Raw genomic sequence first — 24,302 nt, forward strand, 5'->3', positions numbered from 1 at the left:
ATTTGACAGAGAGAAATCACAAGTAGATGGAGAGGCAGGCAGAGAGAGAGAGAGAGGGAAGCAGGCTCCCTGCTGAGCAGAGAGCCCGATGCGGGCCTCGATCCCAGGACCCTGAGATCATGACCTGAGCTGAAGGCAGCGGCTTAACCCACTGAGCCACCCAGGCACCCAAAATGCTTCCATTTTAAATGTACAGTGTAATGGGGTTTGAAAATGTATATGGCCATATAAGCAGCACCTCTGTCCAATTACAGAATATTTCCATAACCCCCAAAAGTTCTCTTACATCTTGTTCAACTAATTTCCCCTTCTTCCCTAAGCAACCACTGATCTGCTCTCGGTCACTATAGAAAAGTTTGCATTTTGTAGAACTTCGTGTAAATAGAATGTATCAGGCTTCTTTCTTCTTTTCCTTTTTAAGCTTTATTTATTACTTGAAAGAGAGCAAAGGAGAGGGGCAGAGGGAGAGGGAGAGAGAAAGAATCTTCAGCAGACTCCGTGAGTGGGGAGCCCAGTGTGGCCTCAGTCTCATGATCCTAAGGTCACAACCTGAGCTGAAATCAAGAGTCAGGTGCTTGAAAGGCTGAGCCACCCAGGTGCCCCTCAGGCTTCTTTCATTTATCATAATGCTTTTGAGACTCATCTGTGCCGTTCCATGTTATCAGTGGATTTTCCCTTTTCTTGCTGGGTTTTATTTCATTATATAGCTATACCATAGTTTGTCCATTTCCTTGTTGATGGGCATTTGGGTTGTTTCTGGTTTGGGGGTATTGTATGTATTTTTAAAAAGCTGCTATGAGGAGCGCCTGGGTGGCTCAGTGGGTTAAGCCTCTGCCTTTGGCTCAGGTCATGATCTCAGGTTCCTGAGAATCGAGCCCCATATCAGGCTCTCTGCTTGGCAGGGAGCCTGCTTCTTCCTCTCTCTCTCTCTCTGCTGCCTCTCTGCCTACTTGTGATCTCTGTCTGTCAAATAAATAAATAAAAATCTTAAAAAAAAAAAGCTGCTATGAACATCTATGTATGTCTTTGTGTGCATATGTTTTAATTTCTTTTGGATAAATACCTGGGGCTGAATTACTGGATAATAACGGTATGTGTTTAAATTTATGAGAAACTGCTAGAATGTTTTCCAAAGTAGCAGTATTGTTTTATACTTCTAGCAGCAGTGTGTGAGAGTTCCAGGTGTTCATGTCCTCACTGACACGTAGTCTCGTTCATTTCTTTTTCTAGTGAATTTTATTTTATTTTAAATTTTATTTATTTACTTATTTATTTTTAAGCTCTACACCCAGTGTGGGGCTTGAACTCAGAACCTTGAATCAAGAGTTGCATGTTCTGGGGGGCGCCTGCGTGGTTCAGTGAGTTAAAGCCTCTGCGTTTGGCTCAGGTCATGATCTCAGGGTCCTGGGATCGAGCCCCGCATCGGGCTCTGCTTAGCAGGGAGCCTGCTTCCTCCTCTCTCTCTGCCTACTTGTGGTCTCTGTCAAATAAATAATAAAATCTTAAAAAGTTGCATGTTATGACTGAGCCAGCCAGGTGGCCCGTTAAGCTTACTTTTTAAAAAGATTTTATTTAGTGGCGCCTGGGTGGCTCAGTGGGTTGGGCCTCTGCCTTCTGCTTGGGTCATGGTCTCGGAGTCCCGTGATCCAGCCCCGCGTCGGGCTCTCTGCTCAGTGGGGAGCCTGCTTTGCCCCCCCTCTCTCTGTCTGCCTCTCTGCCTACTTGTGATCTCTGTGTGTCAAATAGATAAGTAAAATCTTTTTTTTTTTTTTTTTTTAAGATTTTATTTATTTATTTGTAAGAGAGAGAGTGAGAGCGAGCACAGGCAGACAGAGTGGCAGGCAGAGTCAGAGGGAGAAGCAGGCTCCCTGCGGAGCAAGGAGCCCGATGTGGGACTCGATCCCAGGATGCTGGGATCATGACCCGAGCCGAAGGCAGCTGCCTAACCAACTGAGCCACCCAGGCGTCCCTAGATAAGTAAAATCTTAAAAAAAAAAAAAAAAAAGGTTTTATTTAGGGGCGCCTGGGTGGCTCAGCGGGTTAAGCCTCTGCCTTCGGCTGAGGTCATGATTCAGGGTCCTGGGATCGAGCGCCACATCGGGCTCTCTGCTCGGCAGGGAGCCTGCTACCCCCTCTCTCTCTGCCTGCCTCTCTGCCTACTTGTGATCTCTGTCTGTGTCAAACAAATAAATAAAATCTTAAAGAAGAAAAAAAAGGTTTTATTTATTTGAGAATTAAAGAGAGCATGAGTGTGGGGCAGGATACAGAGGGAGAGAGGGACAAGCAGACTCCACATGAGCAGGGAGCCTAACACTGGTGCTTGATCCCAGGCCCCTGGAATCAGGACCTGAGCCAGAGGCAGACACTTAACCAACTGAGCCACCCAGGTGTCCCCCCACCTTTTAAGCTTATTTTTAGGAGTGCCTGGGTGGCTCAGTTGTTGGGTATCTGCCTTCGGCTCGGGTCCTAATTCTGGTGTCCTGGGATTAAGCCCATGTGTCGGGCTCCCTGTGTTTATTCCTCTCCAGCTCCTCCATGCTTGTGTTACCTCTCTTGCTATCTCTCTCATAAATAAATATCTTTTTTAAAAAATAAGCTTATTTGTAAAGGATTTTTTACACTGTTAGATTTGAATGGTGAAATGCCAAGAAAATATTTCATTTTGTATTTTGGGTCAGAGTTCATTATAAATGTAAAAATAGATTAGTGTTTTTAATGGCCAACAGTTTATTTTATGAATATAGCATTGTACTGTTGGGTAACTGCCCGCCAAAACTCTGAGCATAAAGCTGTGGCTTGAAGGGATCCTGAATAAACTTTTTCTTTTAGAAAATATTCACAAACCTTGGCTGAGGAGGGAATGGCCAGAGGAGACTCAAAATTTCTTGCATTCTGGGAGTTTGAACTTCGGGAACCAATTTGTTTTGGACTAAATCTGGAAAAATAATTTGTGTACTATAGCCAAAATTCTTTTAGGCTGTTCTTTTCCAGCCTTGTCACTAGTCTGGAATGTTAAGTATTGTCAGTTTAACGGCCTTTCAGCAGCTTATATTAAAAAAGAGCTCCAGAAATGGATCTGAAGAGGTCTTGGTATAACATTAGGTTTTTGAAAAGAGAGAGAGAGAAGCAAACCAAGAGCAAAGGCTTGACTACAGAGAACAAACTGATGGTTACCAGAGGGAAGGTGGGGGGTGGGGAGATGGGTTCAATAGGTGATGGGGATTAAGGAGTGCACTTGTGATGAGCACTGGGTCGTGTATCGAAGTGTAGAATCACTGTGCTGTACACCTGAAACTAATATTACACTGTATGTTAACTAACTGGAATTCAAATAAAACTTAAACCAAAAAAAATAGGTGTTTCTCTGTTATTATTTAGAAAGCAGTAAGAAGACATGGTTCTAATTCTGAAAAATCCAGGAAGCCTCTAATTTCTAAAGATTTCCTTGTGTTCAATCTTGTAGAATAATAGAAATCATAAATTCATACTAGTGGACTTCTTTCTGGCCAAAACCAAACGGACATGGAGTTGTGCTTTTGAATTTTTTTGCTGATAATTAACTCCTTTTCTTAGCATCCTGTCTATCAGTAGCTATAGTTTAGTGGAAAGAGCACACATTTTGGGCAAGCTGTTTACCTCCCTAACCCCAGTTTCTTCCTCCTTTCCAGCCACGTAGGGTGAGGATGAGAATCAGGTGTGCTGATGCAGCACTGGCCTTTCTTGCTGATGGTCTCCAGGCAGCTTGCTTTTAATTTAAACAACAACCCCACCACCAGCAAAGTGTCTCTACCTCCTCAGGACTGTCTCCCCTTAACAAAGCCCAAGTTTTGAAAAGGTCTTTATCCTTCATCTCCTGCTTAGTTTTTTATCACATTCCACTGCAGTCTGACTTGGCCCCTGACCTTCCTCTTGGGGTTGTGAGCCCCACTCGCTGTCAGCTTCTTAGTGCTAACTTCAGTATCCACTTGGGCATGGTTGGTCAGTGTGGCTTTTCTCCTGTTGATACTCCCTTCACAGAACGTGACCGGATGGAAAGGAGGAAGCTGGGAGGGAAAGTGGGAAATCAGAGGGGTAGCTGTTTTTTCCCTTCATCTGTGACCATGGGCGTGCTTAAGAGGGGTACACCGCTAGGGTTAAGGAAAGGACACTGGGGCGAAGTTCCTTCCTTCTCAGGGCTGCAGGTGGAAGTGGAGAAGAGATGGATCTGAATGCCCCCTTTCCCTCTCAGTAAGTCATAATGTGGATCACTGATTTCTGGAAACCATACCATAACAAGACAAACTACCATATTAAATGTGCACATTAGTTGATAATCACACCCTGATTTTAGGCATGAATTAAAATCAGTGTCAGGGCACCTGGCTGGCTCAGTCAGAAGACCATATGACTCTTGATTGTGAGGTCGTGAATTTGAACCCCACGTTGGGTGTAGAGATTACATAAATAAATAAACTTTAAAAAATCGGTATTAAAAATGAGAAGGTATTGTGTTACAATAAAAATAAGCGTTTGAAAATTGTCACTAAGCATAGTAATTGAAGGCTAGCTGTTAGTTAGTAATCATTGAAGTATTTTGAGCGGTAGTGGACTTTTTATATGTGGATCCAGACTACGCAGAAAGTTGTATGTCCAAAACCATTTCACCTTGGCTTCTCTCCTTCCTCTCCCTGTTTCATGCATCTTGCATACACGCCCACTTGCATGTGTGCAGGGTTTTGACATGACAGGGCTCACACTTTTCCTCTGAGTAAGCCTTGACTTTTTCAATGGAGTCTCACTCCGAGTTTTTAAAATGTTTACATTTAAATGCATTTTTCTGATTGTGTGTCATAATTCACAAAAGAAGGGTTAGAAACATGTATGTGTTGAGGAATTCACTATTAGATCAGTCGACTGCATTAGGATTTATCTAATTAAAACATTTCTTACTTCATTTCTTCAGCGTTCTGTTTGGTTTTTGTAGCCCACATGCTTTATCAGATTGGTTTTTTGGTTTTGATTGGTTTAGTAACCTGTAGTTACTGACTCCAGTGTAGCTAGTTTCCTGATTTTCAGTTTTACCTTGACTATGTGATTCCTTCTCCTCTGTGTTTTAAGTCTGTTCTTACTTTACATTTTAATATAATCCCTACATATTTCATATATGGAGTTTGTGAAATAAGAGAGAAATGTATCTATATCATTTGGGCTGAAACCCTTTTTGGATTTTTAGTGGCATGTTGATAGGCACAAAAATGTCATACCTAATCAACAGTTTCCTTTTTAAAAGTAGTTTTGATTCCTGGTTCTGAATGGTATAAATTATGAAATGGAATTTTTGAATTTCTGAAAGATCCTGATCCATGCTCCTTGCCTAATAAACAAGGCCCACAGAGTTAGCATGACTTATCAAGGTCATGCAGACTTGTCAGGCTTGCAACCACAATCCAGGTCTCTTGATAATCACTCCAGTGAGCTCCTTACCATATATTTTCAGTATTTCCTGATATATAATTTTCAGTGGGAAAGAACCAGAAGCAAGTGTTGTTTGTTGACATCTGTGTGCAGTAGTATATAATTTAATCTAAGTAGTGAGTATAAACAGTCTTTAGTCATTCCTTATAAAGGGTTTCTCTTTCAAAGTGTCTTTTGAATTACTGCTTTTATTTTAATAAGGCCATTAGTCATACTTGGGGCATGCAGAGTGTTCTTTCTCTACGTTATGATAGCCCACATTTATCCCATCTTTACTGTGGGCTCTCACCCTGCTAAGCCGTTTAGGTTCATTACCTTAATCCTCTCAACATCCTTATCAGGGAGGTAGCATTAGCAGCCCATTTTACTTATGAGGAAACTGAGATTCCAGAGAGGTCGAGTAACTTGCCCAAGGTTACATATTTCTTTGTACAAGGTAGGGCAGTCTCCAGGATACTGGTTGTTTTAAAGGAGCACAGTAGATTTAAAAATATCAATTAAATAACAGTTAAATTTAAATCATTTTAAATAGCAATACATTTTGCATAACAGAAGGAAAAAGAGGTTCTAATGGAGGTGAATAGGAGGCATTCAGAGGAAAAAGTAGTCACCTAAAGTAGTGACCCTGTCAAGATCCTGGTGTGTGGGGCACCTGGGTGGCTCAGTGGGTTAAAGCCTCTGCCTTCGGCTCAGGTCATGTTCTCAGGGTCTTGGGATCGAGTCCCGAGTCGGGCTCCCTGCTCAGTGGGGAGCCTGCTTCCTCCTCTCTCTCTCTGCCTGCCTCTCTGCCTACTTGTGATCTCTGTCTGTCAAATAAATAAATAAAATCTTTAAAAAAAAAAAAAGATCCTGTTGTGACTTGATATACCTGGGTGGTTCAATTGCCTTCAGCTCAGGTCCTGATCCCAGGGTCTGGGGATGGAGCCTGCATTGGGCTCCCTGCTCAGTGGGGAGCCTGTTTCTCCCACTGCCTCTGTGACACCCCCTACTTGTGCTCTCTTGCGCCCTCCATCTCTCTCTGTTAAATAAATAAAATCTTTTTTAAAAATCCTGGTGTGACTGTAGGAGGAAGAGATGGGGATGCCCCTGTAGTTGCTATCAGGTTCCTGTCCCACATGCTGCCAGGGCTGAAGGTGCTTCTTGATGAGGTTGGGGCCTTAGCTCTCTGACAGTTCCCAAGATACTGTGTTCTCTGTGCAGGGTAGCTCCTTCTTGATGCAGTATCCTGACAGGAAAGACAAATTTTCCAAGTCCTTTTGGGATTATTTTTGAAACTTGATTGATGTGCTCCCTATAGGTGGGTAGTTGGTGAGGATGGAGTTTCTGAGTCACTGAGATAAATTGCCATCCCTGATCTTGGCTTGTTGCACATTTTTTTTCCCGTTCCCAACCTTTGCGTGTTGGAAAGGTGAATTCCCCTGGAATGAGTGTATCAGGATTTTTGTTCTTTTTCATTGTCTATACAGGTTATTTTGTCAGGACCTCTTCATTTAGGTTTTATCAGCTCCTCTTATAGGAGAGAAAACAGAGTTGCAAAGATAGAAAGTGATTAAGAGTCTGTCCACAGTCACACAGCTTGTATGGCAAAGCTGGAGCTTGAACCCAGCTCTCCTGATTTTAGTTCAGTACTCTGCTGCTGTTTGAGACCTGGAGGGAAACTTGTCTTTGCTCTGACCTATGTAACATTGTCATCAGTTCTGTGAATTTTGCTAAAGTAGAAGGTTTTGGGAGTCAAAAGCTACCTTTGAAATTCCTTAGAATCCAACCTGCTTGTGTTGTAGTTGAGGATCCTGAATGGACATGGGACTTAGCTTAAAGACAGTACTTGTTTGAGGGAAAACTCTGGGTTTTAAATCAAAGTCAGAATTTTAAGATATCCTAAAGGCTTTGAGCTGAACGACCAAATGAAAATTTTAGCAGAGTGTAAATTCTTTTCTGAATATAAATTACACAGCTATGAAAAGGAGAACAGTGAGGTGTTTACAGTTTCTTCAACATTTCCATGTGTTTGAAAATTTCTGTAGTAAAATGTTGGCAGGTGGTAGGGGAGAGAAAAAACAGCTTAGGGGCCGTTTGCATTAAAAAGACATGTGAGGGGCGCATGGGTGGCTCCCCTTGTTGGGTGTCTGCCTTAGGTTTGGGTCGTGATTCCGGAGTACTGGGGTCGAGTCCCATGTCGGGCTCTCTGCTTGGCTGGAAGCCTGCTTCTCCCTCTCCCTCTCCCACTCCCCCTGCTTGTGTTCCTTCTCTCGCTGTCTCTCTGTCAAATAAATAAATAAAATCTTAAAAAAAAAAAAAAAAGATGTGAAAACATGTGAGTATTAGGTAACCATGAACTCAGTGTGTGCTTCTGGTAGCTCGTAGAAAAGCAGCTTTTCTTTTGATTAAGTTAAGAGCTTCAGTGTCTACATCAAGAGAAGTAATAGTCACACTGAGCTCTGCTTGCCAGATCAAATCTGTGTAGCATCGGTGCCCAGTTCCAAGGGCCCATGCATCATGTTGCCAATAGAGGCAGATGGTGTGGAATCTGGAGGCGTGGCTGGAGATTCATGGGGGTTGATGTGGAAGAAAGGCAGGCATAGTGTAGCACTGTGGTGGTGTTCAGATCCTGGGAGAGGGGCGGTATTAGAGTAGTACTTTTTTTTTTTTTTAAGATTTTATTTATTTGTGAGAGAGAGCACTGGGGAGAGGAGCAGAGGGAGAGGGATAAGCAGACTCTGCACTGAGCATGGAGCATTGACCATGGAGCCCAGTGCTGGGCTTGATCTCACAACCCTGAGACCATGATCTGAGAGGAAACCAACTGAGTCATCCAGGCGCCCCAAGAGTGGTACTTTTGAATGGAGAGCTTAGAGTGAGGTCAGAGGAAGAGAGTTAGAGGGAAGGAGATTCCGATCAGGGTTTCTCATGCCTGAGCTCGGCCAGCATGTTATGCCGCTTCAGCTTATCCACACCAGCACCAGGTTCCTCTTTAGGATTTGTAAATCCTCATTAGGGCTGCACTGACTTTAGTCTGTCTGTAGTTTGCCATCCTGTTTTGGACAAAGGCCAGAGCTTGACTGGCCTGCTGGGCCCTTTCCCATTTCTGTATTCTAGTCAGACCCAAGTTCTTGGAGTCCTTCAAGTGAGCCCATGCTTTCTCATAACTCTCTGAGGTGTACCTCTCACCTGGTTCCTGAGAGACAGAACCGAGGACTAGCTCTTTCTACTGCCATTGTACCTTGTATATCTGTTTACCTTGTTTTATCAGCAGAATTTAAGAAGGATGGCATCCTCTTCACTGTTTATGTATCTTGATTCTCCCACTAAACTCTGAGCTCCTTGAAAGTAGGTATTTTTGTCTTAATTATCTTTATGTGTCCATGTATTTATTTATGCCTTGTCTGACTAGTTCCTAGAGAACTGGCATTTTCCATGGCACAAAGTATTGAGTGAATGTTGAGTAAATAATGACTTGCTTCAGAACTTTTTAGTAGTCAGTTTCCTTCAACAGTAGATGTTTGTAACTAGAAGATTTTTTTGTTAGTGATGTTGCATGCAGGATTTCCTATAAAATGGCCTCCAAAATGTTTACCATTTTTAAGAGTCTGTGGTTTGATTTTTTTTTTTTTTTTCAAGTAATCTCTACACCCAACATGGGGCTTGAACTCACGACCCTGAGACCAAGAGTTGAATGCTCTATCAGCTGAGCCAGCCAGGTGCCCGTGGCTTGACTTTTAAGTAGTTTTTTCTCTACCGTATCTGTCAGGTAAGAGATGGCCCTTTATTTGTTTTCTTCAGTAGGTTTTAATTATGTGTTCTCCTTGTAGATGAATAGGAAACTCAAGCTTCCTGTGTGGCTGTGGATGTGTAATTAGCTTTGGGCAGGGCTCCTGGAACTTTAAATCCTGTCCTGGGGAGTCCAAGTACAAGGACATCCTGGTGAGAGTTCTGGCCACCCAGACTGCAGCCTTCTTCTTCTTTTTTTTTTTTTTTTAATTTATTTTAAAGATTTTTATTTATTTATTTAACAGATAGAGATCACAAGTAGGCAGAGAAGCTGGCAGAGAGAGAGGAGGAAGCAGGCTCCCAGCTGAGCAGAGAGCCCGATGTGGGCCTCGATCCCAGGACCCTGGGATCATGACCTGAGCCGAAGGCAGAGGCTTTAACCCACTGAGCCACCCAGGTGCCCTGCAGCCTTCTTAATGCAGGGTTATTTCTGTAAAAGGAGGGCAGCTGTGCTTCTGCCTGCCATGCCTAACAAATAATTATTTTAAATGAAAAAGTAGCAGGTATCTATAAATTAATGTGATTATAGCTGAGAATTTTATTTTTACAGCTGTAACTTAATATATGCTGATTTAGAACTGGTGATAAATTTTGTGCTCTAAAAAAGATAGATTTTATATTAAATAACATGACAGGGGCGCCTGGGTGGCTCAGTGGGTTGAGCCTCTGCCTTCAACCTGATCTCCAGGTCCTGGGATCAAGCCCTGCATCGGGCTCTCTTCTCAGCAGGGAGCCTACTTCTCCCTCTCTGCCTGCCTCTCTGCCTACCTGTGATCTCTCTCTCTCTGTCAAATAAATAAATAAAATCTTTAAAAAAAAAAAAAGAATATCAGCACTGATCCAAAGGACAGATTGATAAATCTAGAAGTTGCACAGTGTAGTTTTAGTGTTGTTACATTTTGTTCATATCTTGTGAAATATTTGTTGAGATGAAAACTACACATGCCTGATGAAGTTCTTATGTGTGGTTGCACTGGGGGCCATATGGAGCAGTGGGCAGGGTATGGACTTTGGATTCATGCTGCTGTCACTAAAGAATGCTGAGTCAGGGAGAGTGAGTTACATTCTTTGAGCCTCTGTCAATGCCTGTATGGGCTCTTGTGAGGATTCATTGAACTTTTACCAGGTACCGCAGAGCTGGGAAATGATGCCTTCCCCATGGGAGGAGCTCAAGGCCTTCAGTGCCTTTCCCTATTTTGGGTGCAGTGCATCAGTTTTGATGTTTTTAAGAAATATTACTTGAGAAATATATCTGACATACTTCATGGATTTATTGTAGTTTGAGATTATTCTTAGTATTTATGGAGGCAGGATCCATACTGTTATTGTGAGAACTACTTTTTATTCCTCCTAAACCTTGACTTCTCTGGACTAGAGGTAGATTTTTTTTTTTTTAAAGATTTTATTTATTTATTTGACAGACAGAGATCACAAGTAGGCAGAGAGGCAGGCAGAGAGGAGGAAGCAGGCTCCCCGCAGAGCAGAGAGCCCGATGTGGGGCTCGATCCCAGGACCTGAGATCATGACCTGAGCCGAAGGCAGCAGCTTAACCCACTGAGCCACCCAGGTGCCCCCCCCTCTTTTTAAATATTTCATTTATTTGACAGAGAGGGACCAAAAGAGAAGGAACACAAGCTGCGGGTGTGGGAGAGGGAGAAGCAGGGTTCCTGCCGAGCAGGGAGCCCCATGTGGGGGTCAATCCCAGGACCTTGGGATCACCCAGGCGTCCCTGGACTAGAGGTAGTGATGGTGCTGATGACAGCTCTGAGCAGGACTGGGGAAGAAATAGTAGTAACTTTCAACACATACCCTTTTCAACTTTCTTTTCCTTTTTAAAATTTTATTTATTTATTTGTTAGAGCCCAAGCAGGGGAAGTGGCAGGCAGAGGGAGAACCAGGCTCCCCACAGAGCAGGGAGTGGGATGCAGGACTCAATCTCAGGACCCCAGGATCGTGATCTGAGCTGAACACGAATGCCCAACTGACCCAGGTGTCCTTTTTTTTTTTTTTTCCTTTCATTTTCAGGCACTTGAAGTGCTATGAACTGTGCTGGTCCTTTCCCTCCCCTCTGTAATCTCTTCCATGCCCAGGGGACTCTAGAGACTCTCTAGGCAGGGTTATCGATTCCTCCTTATTAACCAGGTAGGGGCCAAGATCTGGTGAATTAGCATCTGTTTATGAGGATCTTTGCCCTTTGATAGGGGTCATTTTAGAAAATCATGGAAGCTGGGGTTCCTGGGTGGCTCAGTCAGTTAAGTGTCTGCCTTTGGCGTAGGTCATGAACCCAGGGTTCTGGGATAGAGCCCTGCATCTGTCTCCCTGCTCAGTGGGGAGCCTGCTGCTCTTCCTCCCTCTGCCTGCTGCTCCTCCTGCTTATGCCCTTGCGCTCGCTCTCTGTCAAATGAATAAGTAAAATCTTTAAAAAAAAAACCAAAAGAAATCATGAAAGCTTTTTTTGTTGTCTCAATGTTTGGTGGTTGCTGTTGCAATTTAGTACGTAAGGGCCATGGAATTCTAGATTAAATGAAGCGTCAGTTCTGCAAAATCAAAATTTTTCCTGTGACCTGCCACAACTTTGGAATATCTTGTTGAATAATTTACGTAGATAGAAAAAAACTGTTTATGGCTGAGCCTAGAATCAATTCCATTTTACACAAAGAAGGCATTTTTTAAGTGTAGTTTTGGTATAGATGGAATTTTCCAGGAATGCAGTTACTGTAGACATTGAGGAGAAATTGTTTTGTTTTCAGCTTTACCAAGGGTATTAGTCAGGGTTCTCCAGAGGAACAGACCAGTAGGATCTACACAAACACACAGAAGCAAGTAAGCACACAAAGAGAATGATTATAAGGAGTTGGCTCACATGATCATGGAAGCTGAATTAGTACCAGAATTTGTAGTCAGGAAGCTCGAGACCCAGGAGAGCCAATAATGCAAGTTCCAGTCTGAATCTGAAGGCCTGAGAACCAGGAGAGCTAACTAACTGATGGTGTAAATTCCGGTCTGAAAGTTGGTGGGACCGAGACCCAAGAAAAACCAGTTTTTCAGATGGAGTCCAAAGATGGGAAAAAACCAACATCCCAACTCAAGGAGTCAGGAATCCCTGTGAATTCAAATGTTTATCTCATTCGGAAACATTCTCATGAAAAAAACTGAGAAACAAAACAAAACAGATCTTTAAAAAGAAAATGAAACATCCTCACACTCAGAATAATTTAGCCAGATATCTTTGCACTTCATGGCTCAGTCAAGTTGGCATATAAAATTAACCATCACAATAAGAGAGATTCATCCTTTAAGAAAAACATGTTGTTGATAGCATGTATGATAGATGGCATGGGATCTGAGTTGCAGTACTACCAAGTGCCCAAGTCAAGACTATCTGTAGTAAGATTCATAGTGATTTAACTTAGAGGTGTGGATTTCTTACTGTTTTGTTCCTCAGATAGTCTTGCTTGAAAATTCACATATTGAAATTCACATCTATTTTATTACAATTTACTTTTATTTTTTATGTTTTAGTTGCCACATAGATATTTTTAGAAAGTATCTGTGTATATATAATAAAATAAATAGGTTAGCTTTGGATTCCAATTTAGTAGTAAAGTTGTGTTTACGTATTTCTTGGAGAAAGGGAGCTTTGGGTCCAGTGTTGGTGAGGGTGAGTGAGTGGTCTAAAATCTAAGATCTCAAGCTGCCAGTGTCTTGGACCAGTGTTTCTTAGCATTTCTAAGCTTTTGGCTGTGCTGCTTGTCTTCTCTCTGATCTTTGCAAAACTGTAGTCCTTTTCTTTATTTTATCAGGTATTTTATAATGTTCGGATCTACTTTCTTGAAGTCCTTGTTTTGATGTTCATTAGGTTTTTTTTTTTTTTTTTAAGATTTTATTTTTAAGTAATCTGTACACCTAACTTGGGGCTCGAACTCACAACCCTGACATCAGGAGTCGCATGCTCTCCCAACTGAGCAACCTAGGCTCCCAGGTGTTTTTTATTTTTGTTTTTGTAACCACTTTATTGAGATATAATTCATCTGTTGCACAATTCACCCATTTTATAGTGTAAAATTCAGTGGTTTTCAGTATATTCACAACCATTATCACAATCTGATTCCAAATTTTTTTTTTAAAGATTTTATTTATTCATTTGACATAGATCACAAGTAGGCAGAGAGGCAGGCAAAGAGAGAGGAAGGGAAGCAGGCTCCCTGTGGAGCAGAGACCCTGATGTGGGGCTTGATCCCAGGACCCTGAGATCATGGCCTGAGCTGAAGGCAAATTGTAATAAAATAGATGTGAATTTAACCCACTGAGCCACCCAGGTGCCCCTGATTCCAAGTGTTTTATCCCAAAAAAGAAACCCTGTGTCCATTAGCAGTCAGTATCCATTCCTGCTACCCTAATCTTTGACAACCTCTAATTTACTTTTGTCTCTTTGAATTTGCATATTCTGGACAGTTGTTATGACCGGAATCATACAATACATGATTCTTTGTGTGTGGTGTCTTTTATCTGGTATAATGTTTTCAGGGTTGTACTATGTATTGGTAGTTCATTTCTTTTTTATGCCCAAATAATATTCCATTGGATGGATATAGCACATTTTGTTTATCCATTCATTGGTTGATAGATATTTGGAATTGAAACAAAAAGTTACTTTGTATGCAGATGGTATGTAAACAGAACTATGTGATAGTAATATGTATCCCATAAATAACAAATACATGTTGATAAGTAAAAATTTACAGGCTAACAATTCCGTGATAGTTTAATTTGGGAGCAGTTTTTTTCCCCCCAAAGATTTTATTTATTTATTTATTTGACAGACAGAGATCACAAGTAGGTGGAGAAGTGGGCACAGAGAAAGGAGTGGAAGCAGACTTCTGCTGAGCAAGGAGCTGGATGGGGGGGATTGATCCCAGGACCCCGGGATCAGGACCCGACCTGAAGGCAGAGCTTTAACCCACTGAGCCCACCCTGGTGCCCCTAATTTGGGAGAATTTTTTGAGATGGTTTGGGTTGTTTCCAGTTTGTGGCTATTATGAATAATGTGTCTGTGGACATTTGTACATAAATTTGTGGATGAATGCTTTTATTTCTCTTGCGTATAAATCCAGGAGTAGACATGCTGGATCATATGGTAACTGTCTTTAAGCATTTGAGGAACTGCTAGACTGTTTTCCAACGTGGCTGCACTATTTTATATTCTTTCCAGCTTCATGTGAGGATTTTAATTACTGCACATCCTTTACAACATTTGTTACCATTTTTTTTTTTTTTTAGATTTTTAAAAAGGTAATCTCTACAACCAGTGTGGGGCTTGAATTTATAATCCCAAGATCAAGAGTTGAATGCTCCACCTACTGCACCAGCCAGGTGCCCCTCTATCTTTTTGATTATAGCCATCCTAGTGGGTGGAAAGTGGTAGTTCCTTAGGTTTTACGTGGTAACAGCAAGAAAGGGACAGTCTGTTACATTGTCTAGTATGGTAGCTACCATGAACCTTTACGTTTAAATTGGTTAAAATTAAATAAAAATAAAAATGCATTTCCTCAGTCATACCAGCTACATTTTAAGTGCTCAGTAGCTACAAGTGGCTAGTGGTTACTTACTGTATTGGACAGCACAGATATACATAAAACATTTTTATAATTGCAGTAAGTTCTATTGGATGGTGCCTGTCTAGGAAAAGTTCATTTGGATGAGTAGGCAGAGAATGATAGAGGGTCTGAGTGGTGTGGAAAGGAGTGCAGGAGTGGAATTTGGAGAAGAAAAGAAAGAAACTTCAGGGAGTCATCTACAAGATAGGAGACTTAGAAAAGAGGAGGCAAATAAAAAGGGAAAGTGAAAAGTTGAAGGGAAGATTCTTAGGAACTTGATTTTTCCACAGTACTTTGAGTTAGCAATGGGTCCAGTGTCATTCCTTCATTTTGTCGGTGAGAAAAGCATAGACTTGCTTCTGTGCTTTGGTTGCTGTTAATAATAGTGTTCTTTTTGCTCAAAGGCTTTATCACGTTGAGGGCTGGAGCAGAGCCCCCTTGTCCTGTCTCACTGTTCCTGCCACCAAACCAGTTGGTACAGTTTATATTATGTCAAGGCAAGATAAATCTGGAGTGTCTGAGCTTAGTGTCAGTCAAGTACTCATTAAGGCTGTTGGGATGAGCCTTTTCTTTTCCGAGGGGCTATTTTGTAAGTTTATTTTTGTTAGTACGTAGAAATCTTCACAGAATAGAACAGCCTCTTTTTGTGCTCACTGTAGTTTCTCAAGCGTCATCATACACAAAACTGCTTACATTCAAATAGGCTTTCATTTTTGTTAAAGCCAACCTGGTGTGTGACATCTTTCTAAACCTGATACTACTTATTGTAGGAATTGCTTTTCTAGCTTAGTTAATAAGGATATATTTAAGGGTTTATCTGAGTGCAGTTTTGTGTGCAGCTGGTGTCATTTCAAGTTGTCTAAGCTGTGAAATCAAGCATGAGCTGTTTAGGTGGTAGTCTTGTCACATTCCTTATAGGTGTATAGATGGCCTTGTTTTCTGAACAAAAAAATTGAGGTTTATGTTCTCCTTCTTTGTTTTAAATTTTATTTATTTATTTGAGAGAGTGAACGCGCATGAGAGGGAGCATGAGCAGGGTGAGGGGCAGAGGAAGAGGGAGCAGCAGACTCCCTGATGATCAGGTAGCCTGATGTGGGCTTAATCCCAGGACTCTGAGATCATGACCCGAGCCGAAGGCAGATGTCCAGCTGACTGGGCCACCCAAGCATCCTTGAGGTTTATGTTCTGGTAAGGAATTTTGTTGCTGCTTCTTGATAAAAGAGATATCCTAGGAAATATATTTAGATCCTAAATGATAGAGTTTCTGGGATGTTCCTCTTGGTGTAGGTGAGGTTATGACAACAGATACTTGAAACTAGGATTATGCTGGATAATTTGGGAAAATACGATCACCCTTAAATACCTGCAGAATGGCCAATTCTCAAATGTCAGGATGGTTTTTGCTTCATTAAATGCTAAAGATAATGTATGCTGTGTCATATTTAGCTAGTTCCATTAGCAATCTAGGATATTCCTTTTTTTTTTCCTTATAGAGAGTGTGTGCATGTGCTCCCCTGTGGGGAGAAGGTAAGAAGGGTAGAGGGAGAGACGATCTTAAGCAGGCTCTAGGCTGGGTGCCTGGGTGGCTCAGTGGGTTAAGCCTCTGCCTTCATGGGGTGCCTGGGTGGCTCAGTGGGTTAAAGCCTCTGGCTTCAGCTCAGGTCATGATCCCAGGGTCCTGGGATTGAGCCCCACATCAGGCTCTCTGCTCAGTAGGGAGCCTGCTTCCCTTCCTCTCTCTTTGCCTGCCTCTCTGCCTACTTGGATTCTGTCTGTCAAATAAATAAAATGTTAAAAAAAAAAAAAAGCCTCTGCCTTCAGCTTGAGTCATGATCTCAGGGTCCTGGGATTGAGCCCTGCATTGGGCCCTCTACTCAGAGGGGAGCCTGCTTCCCCCTCCCCCTCTGCCTGCCTCTCTGCCTACTTGTGATGTCTCTCTCTCTCTCTCTGTCAAAAAAAAAAAAAAAAGTCTCCAGGCTTAGAGTGGAGCTTGATGTGGGTGGGCTCTGTCTCAGTGTCTCAGGACCCTGAGTTCATGACCTGAGCCAAAATCAGGAGTCAGACCCTCAACCAACTAAGCCATGCAGCCGCTCCCAGGTTATTCCTTTTAATGACCGAGCTAGAATGCACAAAGTAGTTTCATGTTAGTAATATTCAAGGAGGAAACCTTAAATGTGGGGTACATTCTAATTAATAAGTCTAAGAGCTTTTCAACTTTTTAGTTTCTGTATCAATATTTAGCTTTCAAACGTTTTTATTTATTGCATGGTAAAATTTTTCAGAAACAAATTTCTAAAGAGCTTCCTTCCAATTGTGTTCTTAGTATAATGTCATTTCTTTCCACAGATTTGTTTGTAAATGCATCACGAAGAGGCAACCCAGAATGAAGAAAGCAAGCAGGAGTGTTGGCTCAGTGCCTAAAGTGTCTGGGATAAGCAAAACGCAAACAGTAGAAAAAACTAAACCTGAAAACAGTTCTTCAGCATCTACAGGAGGCAAACTCGTAAAACCTGGAACAACAGCATCATTGTCAAAGGTATTAACGTGGTGATGTTTGAATATGTGATGGATTTTAGGAGGAGTGAATCTTAATAGGATGTTTGATTTATTAACTAAACATCCTTTAGGGTTCGCTCTCTGCTGGTGCTGGGAACACATAGACTTTGAAGAGTTCACAGTATGGTAGACTTGGTGTGTTTGGTCTGGCTTTACAAATGAAACCAAATAGTAGACTTGCTTATGAAATATATCATTGAGCACTTGCCTTGTGCAAGGTTCTTGTGTCAGTGTGAGCTGGAGTTAGCGTCTTTGTTCAAGGAGCTTGTGGGGTAATGGGTGGAGGTTGTCACCTACATGTGTAAATGAAATACATGCAAAAAAGTCAGATTCCCACAGGGAAGCAGGAGGATAGTGTAAGCATTTCAGGAAGACATTGTTGCTAGCCTGGGAAGGTTTTAAGAATATATGTGGTAGATCTTAAAGGATGACCAGCAATACTATTCCTGAAACTCCTAGGTAGGGTATTTTTATTCCCACTCCACCCCTTGCACCCTTGCACCCCATAACTGTTACTCTTTTCCTGACAACCGATCTGTATTAATCCCATTAAAACTGGGCGATGTTAATTTAGTTAGCACATAACTAGTTTTTTTGTTTGTTTTACACTCTTTCCAAGGCTGGTTTAGTTCTTGTTAGTACAGAATGGTGACTGGGCTTTAGAAGCAGACAGACCCAGACTTTCTGTGCATGTGCTTTATAGCACCATGATTAGGATGAAATGAGGAATGTATGGAAGTGAATTAGCTCAGAAACTGGCACATGGCAAGGGCTTCATAAATAACAGGTAGTAGAATTTTTTTTTTTTTAAGATTTTATTTGTTAGAGAGAGAGAGCACATGAGCAGTAGTGAGGGGCAGAGGGAGAGGGAGAAGCAGGCTGCCCGTGGAATAGGAAGCCCAACTCGGGATTCTATCCCAGGACCATCAGGACCTGGGTTGAAGGCAGATGCTTAACTGAAGGAGCCACCCAGGCATCCCAGATAGTAACATTTTTATTGATTTCTGAAAAGAATAGTCTTTTTCTGTGGGTGCTCTCAGTGTCTGTGTTGGTTTTGACCACTCAAGGGACAAGGTGACTCTGGGCTGTTTTTCTACTGGACATATCTTAGATATATTGCACAGAGGTCCACACAGTCTTCTAGTCTTTCTCAGTGCAGAATCCACTTATTTGTTCTTTGCTTGTTTGTCCTGGGAATTTTGTGTTTTGCTACTTTGACTCTGGAGAAAACCTGGAGAGGGTTAGTCTTGTAGGGAAAACTAAGCACTGTTTCAGACGTGATCCATTCAAAAGCCTTTTGTCTAGGCAGGGCTTTGATAGACTGTGACTTAATTATTTTAAGAAGCACCTCATAGAACAGCTAATGAGGGACTTCCTTATATATGTTGAAAGATACAGCTGGAAATGCTGGTTTTTCTATTTCAGGGTTGTCAAAAGTAAGCCCAGACTAACTCCATGGGCTTGGAGGTGCCCCCAGATTTTCTCCTTGCTGCAGTTTTGATGAGTTACTGGGTGTCATCCTATGGCCCAGAGGATGGTGCCAGAAATAGACCTTTGCCCTACTTCTGGAATCAAAACCTTGAATTACTTCCTCGATGACAGTACTGCCACTCTTTTGTGTAAGATAGCTGGCATTTTCTGACCTAACTGGTTACTCACTTGCTGGGGGTGTCTTTGGAGCGGAGTACTGTGTGACTGGGTACCTGTTATTTACGTGACTGGAAGAACAGGTTGAAACACTGGCATTGGATGTGTTCTACTGCTTTTCTTCTGTTGTCTCCTCATCAGTGGCAGGCAGGGTCTTTGAAGGTTTGCTATGAAGTGTGCCTTGAATAGGCATGTCAGATTTTCTGAGGCTTGTATCTGGAGTTGATGGTAGTTTGGTTTTGAACAGTGAGTATTTTTTCATTGTAAAGCAAAACAACTGTATCTCTGCTGTGTGCCAGCATGTGCCAGCTGTCCATAGCTCTGGCCATCCTTGTTGGTGCATTTAAGTAGGGGTGTGTGTGTATGTGTATAGTGAGGAGGGTCTTAGAAGAGGCAGAACTATTTGGGAATACTTTATCTAGACTGAAGCAATTGCTTTTTCTTAAGAAAGAAGAAGAAAAAAGGCACTGAATAGAAATTGAAGTGAGAAGTCAAAGAAGGAAAGAAGAAAACAGTGAAATGAACAGAAGAATTGAAAAGATCAAAAGGGCTTGGAGACCCCACAAACTTAAGTGTTACTTTATTTTCCTTTTTTAAAAAATAATAATAAACATGTAGTCTTTCCTTTTTTAAAAGATTTTACATATTTATTAGAGAGAGAGTGCGCACAAGTAGGCAGAATGGCAGGCAGAGGGAGAGGGAGAAGCAGGCTCTCCACTGAGCAGGGAGATGGATGCAGGGTTTGATCCCAGGACGCTGGGATCTGAGCTGAAGGCAGTGGCTTAAAGGCTGAGCCACCCAGGTGCCCTATTATTTTATTTTCCTAAGTTTTCACATTTCACTGTGCTTTCTCTAGCATTTGGACACTTGCCACAGCTTGAATTCCTGTAACTGATGGAGCGTTGATGACTAACCAGATGAATGAAGCCTTTGGCTTTTAGTCATATAGACACCGTGTACACATACTCACCTATTCATGTGGACACCCACGTGTGTGTCTGTCATTGCACAGTATTCAACACTTTTCTTATAGTGGCCAGCATGGGGATATACATTGCTTTACCTCTTTCATTTCAAATATTGTTTGAGGCTAGATCTAGCTGAGGTATAAGAGAAAGGACCTTTTTTTTTTTTTTTTTTTTTTTAAGATTTTATTTATTTATTTGACAGACAGAGATCCCAAGTAGGCAGAGAGAGAGAGAGAGGAAGAAGCAGGCTCCCCGCGGAGCAAAGAGCCTGACGTGGGGCTCGATCCCAGGACCCGAGCCAAAAGCAGGGGCTTTAACCCACTGAGCCACCCAGCACCCTGAGAAAGTACCTTTTTGACGAGAGCATCTCACTGCTGATTGGAGTTTTTGTAAATACAAAATACAGTATGATTGCTGTTCAGTGAATTTTGAGGAAATTGTTCCCATTGTTATGAGTAGCTTTGACATCTGGTTTGGGATGTTTGCATGGTTAATTCTTTGTCACAGTGAGTAGAGAGGATTATTTGCCACATAGGGATGGCCTCGTATGTGCCTGCACTTTGCAGGTTTCACACACTGCTCGGGTATTCCTGGTTAATTCTTGTGGAAGTAATACACTCTTTCATTGTCCCAAGAGTACTTTTTTCTAAAAGTTAATAGACAAGAATTAGTAAGTAGCAGTTACTTCAGTTAGAATCTGTCTAAATAATTGATGATTCTCAATGATTATTTATCATCATACCTTTTCAGTGTGAAAATTAGTTAACCATATGATGAATAATCCATCTCTGAAACTTGAAAGGCAAAATTTAAAAACTAACTGTAAATTTTGAGTTGATGCCGACCATGAAACTTGGAAAGTCCAAGTTGAGAAGCGTGGATATGTTGGTTATATTATTTCATCATTTGTATCTAGGTTTTCTATTTTTAACAAATTTAACAAATTTTTAAATTTTAATATTTTTGTTCTTACATTCTTTTATATATATGCAAATCTGTTTTATGTACAATAATTGGTTCTATCAGATAATCATACCATGGTCTTCTACTGATAATCTTTCCCAAGATAGATTTGGGTGAAATTGGATATTTGCACACTCCTGTGGACTACCACACTTGAGACTTTGCGACTGATTTCAGTTTTGAGGCCACGCACACAATTCAAAATATATGCAGACTGGGTTAAGGCAGTTTAAGAGTGGCCTGAAAGAAAGCACAAGATGTGGAATGAGTAAACTGTGTATTTTGCTTGCATGGGAGCCACACATGACTAGCAAGTGCTGGGCCTGTCCCAGAGCTCTTTGTAGTGTGAGGGCTTCTGAACATCTATAGAGATTGCCTGGCAGGTGGACAGACAGCAGGTATGACCTGCTGGAAACTTCACAGAGGGCTCATTTCTTCACTGCCTCTCCTTTCTTGGATTCTTTTTTTTTTTTTTAAATATTTAATTTATTTATTTGACAGATAGAGATCACAAGTAGGCAGAGAAGCAGGTAGAGAGAGAGAGGAGGAAGCAGGCTCCCTGCTGAGCAGAGAGCCCGATGCGGGGCTCGATACCAGAACCCTGGGATCATGACCTGAGCCGAAGGCAGAGGCTTTAACCCACTGAGCCACCCAGGCGCCCCCTTTCTTGGATTCTTTTTTAAGTTTGTAATCCGAGGGGCAGCCACCGCCATCTTTCACACTTGAGCCTGTGAAGCAATTTTATTATTTTTATTAAGTAATCCCTATACCCAGCGTGGGTCTTGAACTCACAACCCTGAGGTCATGAGTTGGATGCTCTACCAACTGAACCAGCCAGCTGCTCCTGTATCTAGAAGGTTTTTACCAAAGGCTTTGCATTTTGCATCTGTTATTAAGAAGTAAGTTAAAAATCTCTTCCCTTCATCAATTTCACAATTTTTTTGAACTGTTTAAGTTTTGAACTACTGTTTATGTGTGGAAGTGCACATGTATTTGCAGAACTGTGTAACAAAACTTGAAATATGGAATGGTAGCCTGCAAGTAGCTTTGTGTAAAAGAAGCAGAGGTTTTTTTTTGTTTGTTTTGTTTCGTCTTAAACTTTTTCAAGTTTATTTATTTTTAGTAATCTCTACACCCAACATGGGGCTGAAACTCATGACACCAACTGAGTTCAAGAGTTGCGTGTTCTTCTGACTGAGCTAGGCGCCCCTGTTTTTAACTTTCTTGATGAGGTATACATACAGAACAGTTCACACAGCATCTGTGTTCAGCTTAGTTAATCACCACAAAGTGAACACGCTCTGTAGCCACCACCCAGATCAAGGAGGGGCTGAAGTGGTCAAGGAGTGGTCTGAAGTGGCTTTAATTTGCATTTGCATTATCAATGGAATTAAGCATCTTTTGATATCTTACTTTTATATGTTTAGTGGACAGTTAGAGATGTTTTTTGTGAAGTTCCTGTTCAAATCAGTTGCCTATTTTGTTACTGTGTTAACTTTTTTTTTCAGCTTTATGTGTGTGTGTATGTGTGTGTGTGTGGTAAAATACACATAACATTTATCTTCTTGACCATTTTTAAGTGTACAGTTCAGTAGCAGTAAGTACATTCACATTAAGCAACCCAGTAGCACCATTCATTTCCAAAAACTTCCATCTTGCAAAACTGAAACTCCATCCCCATTAAACCACAGCTCCGCATTCCTCCTCCCAAGTCCCTGGCAACTACTTTTGTCTGTCTCTGTGAATCTGACAACGTAAATACCTCAGGAGTGGAATCACATGGTATTTGTCTTTTTGCCATTGGCTTATTTCATTTAGCATAATGTTCCCAGAGTTCATCTACACTGTAGCATGGGTCAGAATTGCCTTTTTTTTTTTGAGCCTTTTTTTTTTTTTTTTAAAGATTTTATTTATTTATTTGACAGACAGAGATCACAAGTAGGCAGAGAGAGAGAGAAGGAAGCAGGCTCCCCGCTGAGCAGAGAGCCCGATGCGGGACTTGATCCCAGGACCCTGAGATCATGACCTGAGCCGAAGGCAGCGGCTTAACCCACTGAGCCACCCAGGCGCCCCTATTTTTTTATTTTTTAAAGATTTTATTTACTTATTTGACGGGGGTGGGGCGGGAAGCAGGCCCCCTGCTGAGCAGAGAGCCCAGTGTGGGGCTCCATCCTAGGACCCTGCGATCATGACCTGAGCCAAAGGCAGAGGCTTAACCCACTGTTTTATTTATTTGAAATGCAGTGGTGTCCATTTGTTCCAATGGTGTTCCACTTTAGGTTTTCCCGTATCCTTGTTTAATTCATTAATTAATTAACTGCGAGCATGTGAAACACTACCAAGGTTCCATTCCACATGTCAGAATTAGGGAGAAGATGTGTTCAGAGGAGCGCCCCTCTCTTCCCACATTCTTACTCTGTCCCCAGCCATCTCTTGGAGGTAAACAGTCTAGCTGGGTTTTTGTTTTTCTCCTTGAGGTGTTTCTTTTTGCACAATCAGATGTATGTATATTTATTGTGTTATTTCCCCTTTGTTAAACAGAAGTTGCCATAATTAGATCTGTTTCTGCGCTTTGCTTTTTTTTTTTTCCCCCACTTACTGTATTCCCGAAATCTCTTTATACCAATTTATAGTAGTCTTTCTCATTCTGGGTTTATTTATTTATTGATTTTTTGAGATTTTATTTATTAGAGACAGAGCACAAGCAGATGGAGCAGCAGACAGAGGGAAAGGGAGAAGCAGGCTTCCCACTGAGCGGAGAGCCCTGTGCAGACAATAAGCCACCCAAGCACCCTTCTTATTTTGTTTAATGTGTCTTTGTGTGGATGTACTATAGTTTTATTGAGCTACTGTACTGTGTATGGATATTCAAGGTGTTTCCAATATTTTGCAGTTAAAGACAATGCTGCAAGGGTGCCTGAGTGGCTCAGTTGATTGTCTGCCTTTGGCTCAGGTTGATCCCAAGGTCCTGGGATCAAGTCCTGAGTTGGGCTCCCTGCTCAACAGGGAGTCTGCTTCTCCCTCTCCTCTACCCCACCCCCTGATTGTGCGCTCACTCTCATGCTCTCTCTCTCTCTCTCTAATAAATAAATAAATAAAATCTTTTAAAAGTCAGTGCTGCAATGTCCACAATAGCCAAACTATGGAAAGAGCCTAGATGCCTAGATGTCCATCAACAGATGAATGGATAAAGAAGATGTGATTCACACACACGTGCACACGCACACACACACAATGGACTACTACTCAGCCATCAAAAAATGAAATCTTGCCATTTGTATGGACATGGATGGAACTAGAGGGTATTATGCTAAGCAAAATAAGTCAATCAGAGAAAGACAATTACCAT

The 24,302-nt window shown here is 41.7% G+C and overlaps 1 protein-coding gene across 2 annotated transcripts in view; it reads left to right on the plus strand.

The window, feature by feature from the left end:
* SPECC1L (sperm antigen with calponin homology and coiled-coil domains 1 like) overlaps positions 1-24,302 on the plus strand; it is a 139,145-nt gene that overhangs the window by 17,739 nt on the left and 97,104 nt on the right. Inside the window, exons 2-3 of one of the 2 annotated variants that reach the window (XM_045065237.1) lie at positions 9,073-9,202; positions 17,166-17,355. In XM_045065237.1, coding sequence (XP_044921172.1) covers positions 17,203-17,355 — 153 coding nt within the window. In that variant the 5' untranslated portion in view covers positions 9,073-9,202; positions 17,166-17,202. The remainder of the gene's footprint in view (positions 1-9,072; positions 9,203-17,165; positions 17,356-24,302) is intronic. The other variant, XM_045065236.1, reaches the window with a different exon arrangement.

The sequence above is a fragment of the Mustela putorius genome, unplaced genomic scaffold (assembly GCF_011764305.1).
Source record: "Mustela putorius furo isolate JIRA1106 unplaced genomic scaffold, ASM1176430v1.1 tig00003858_pilon_pilon_pilon, whole genome shotgun sequence".
Taxonomy (NCBI): Eukaryota; Metazoa; Chordata; class Mammalia; order Carnivora; family Mustelidae; genus Mustela; species Mustela putorius.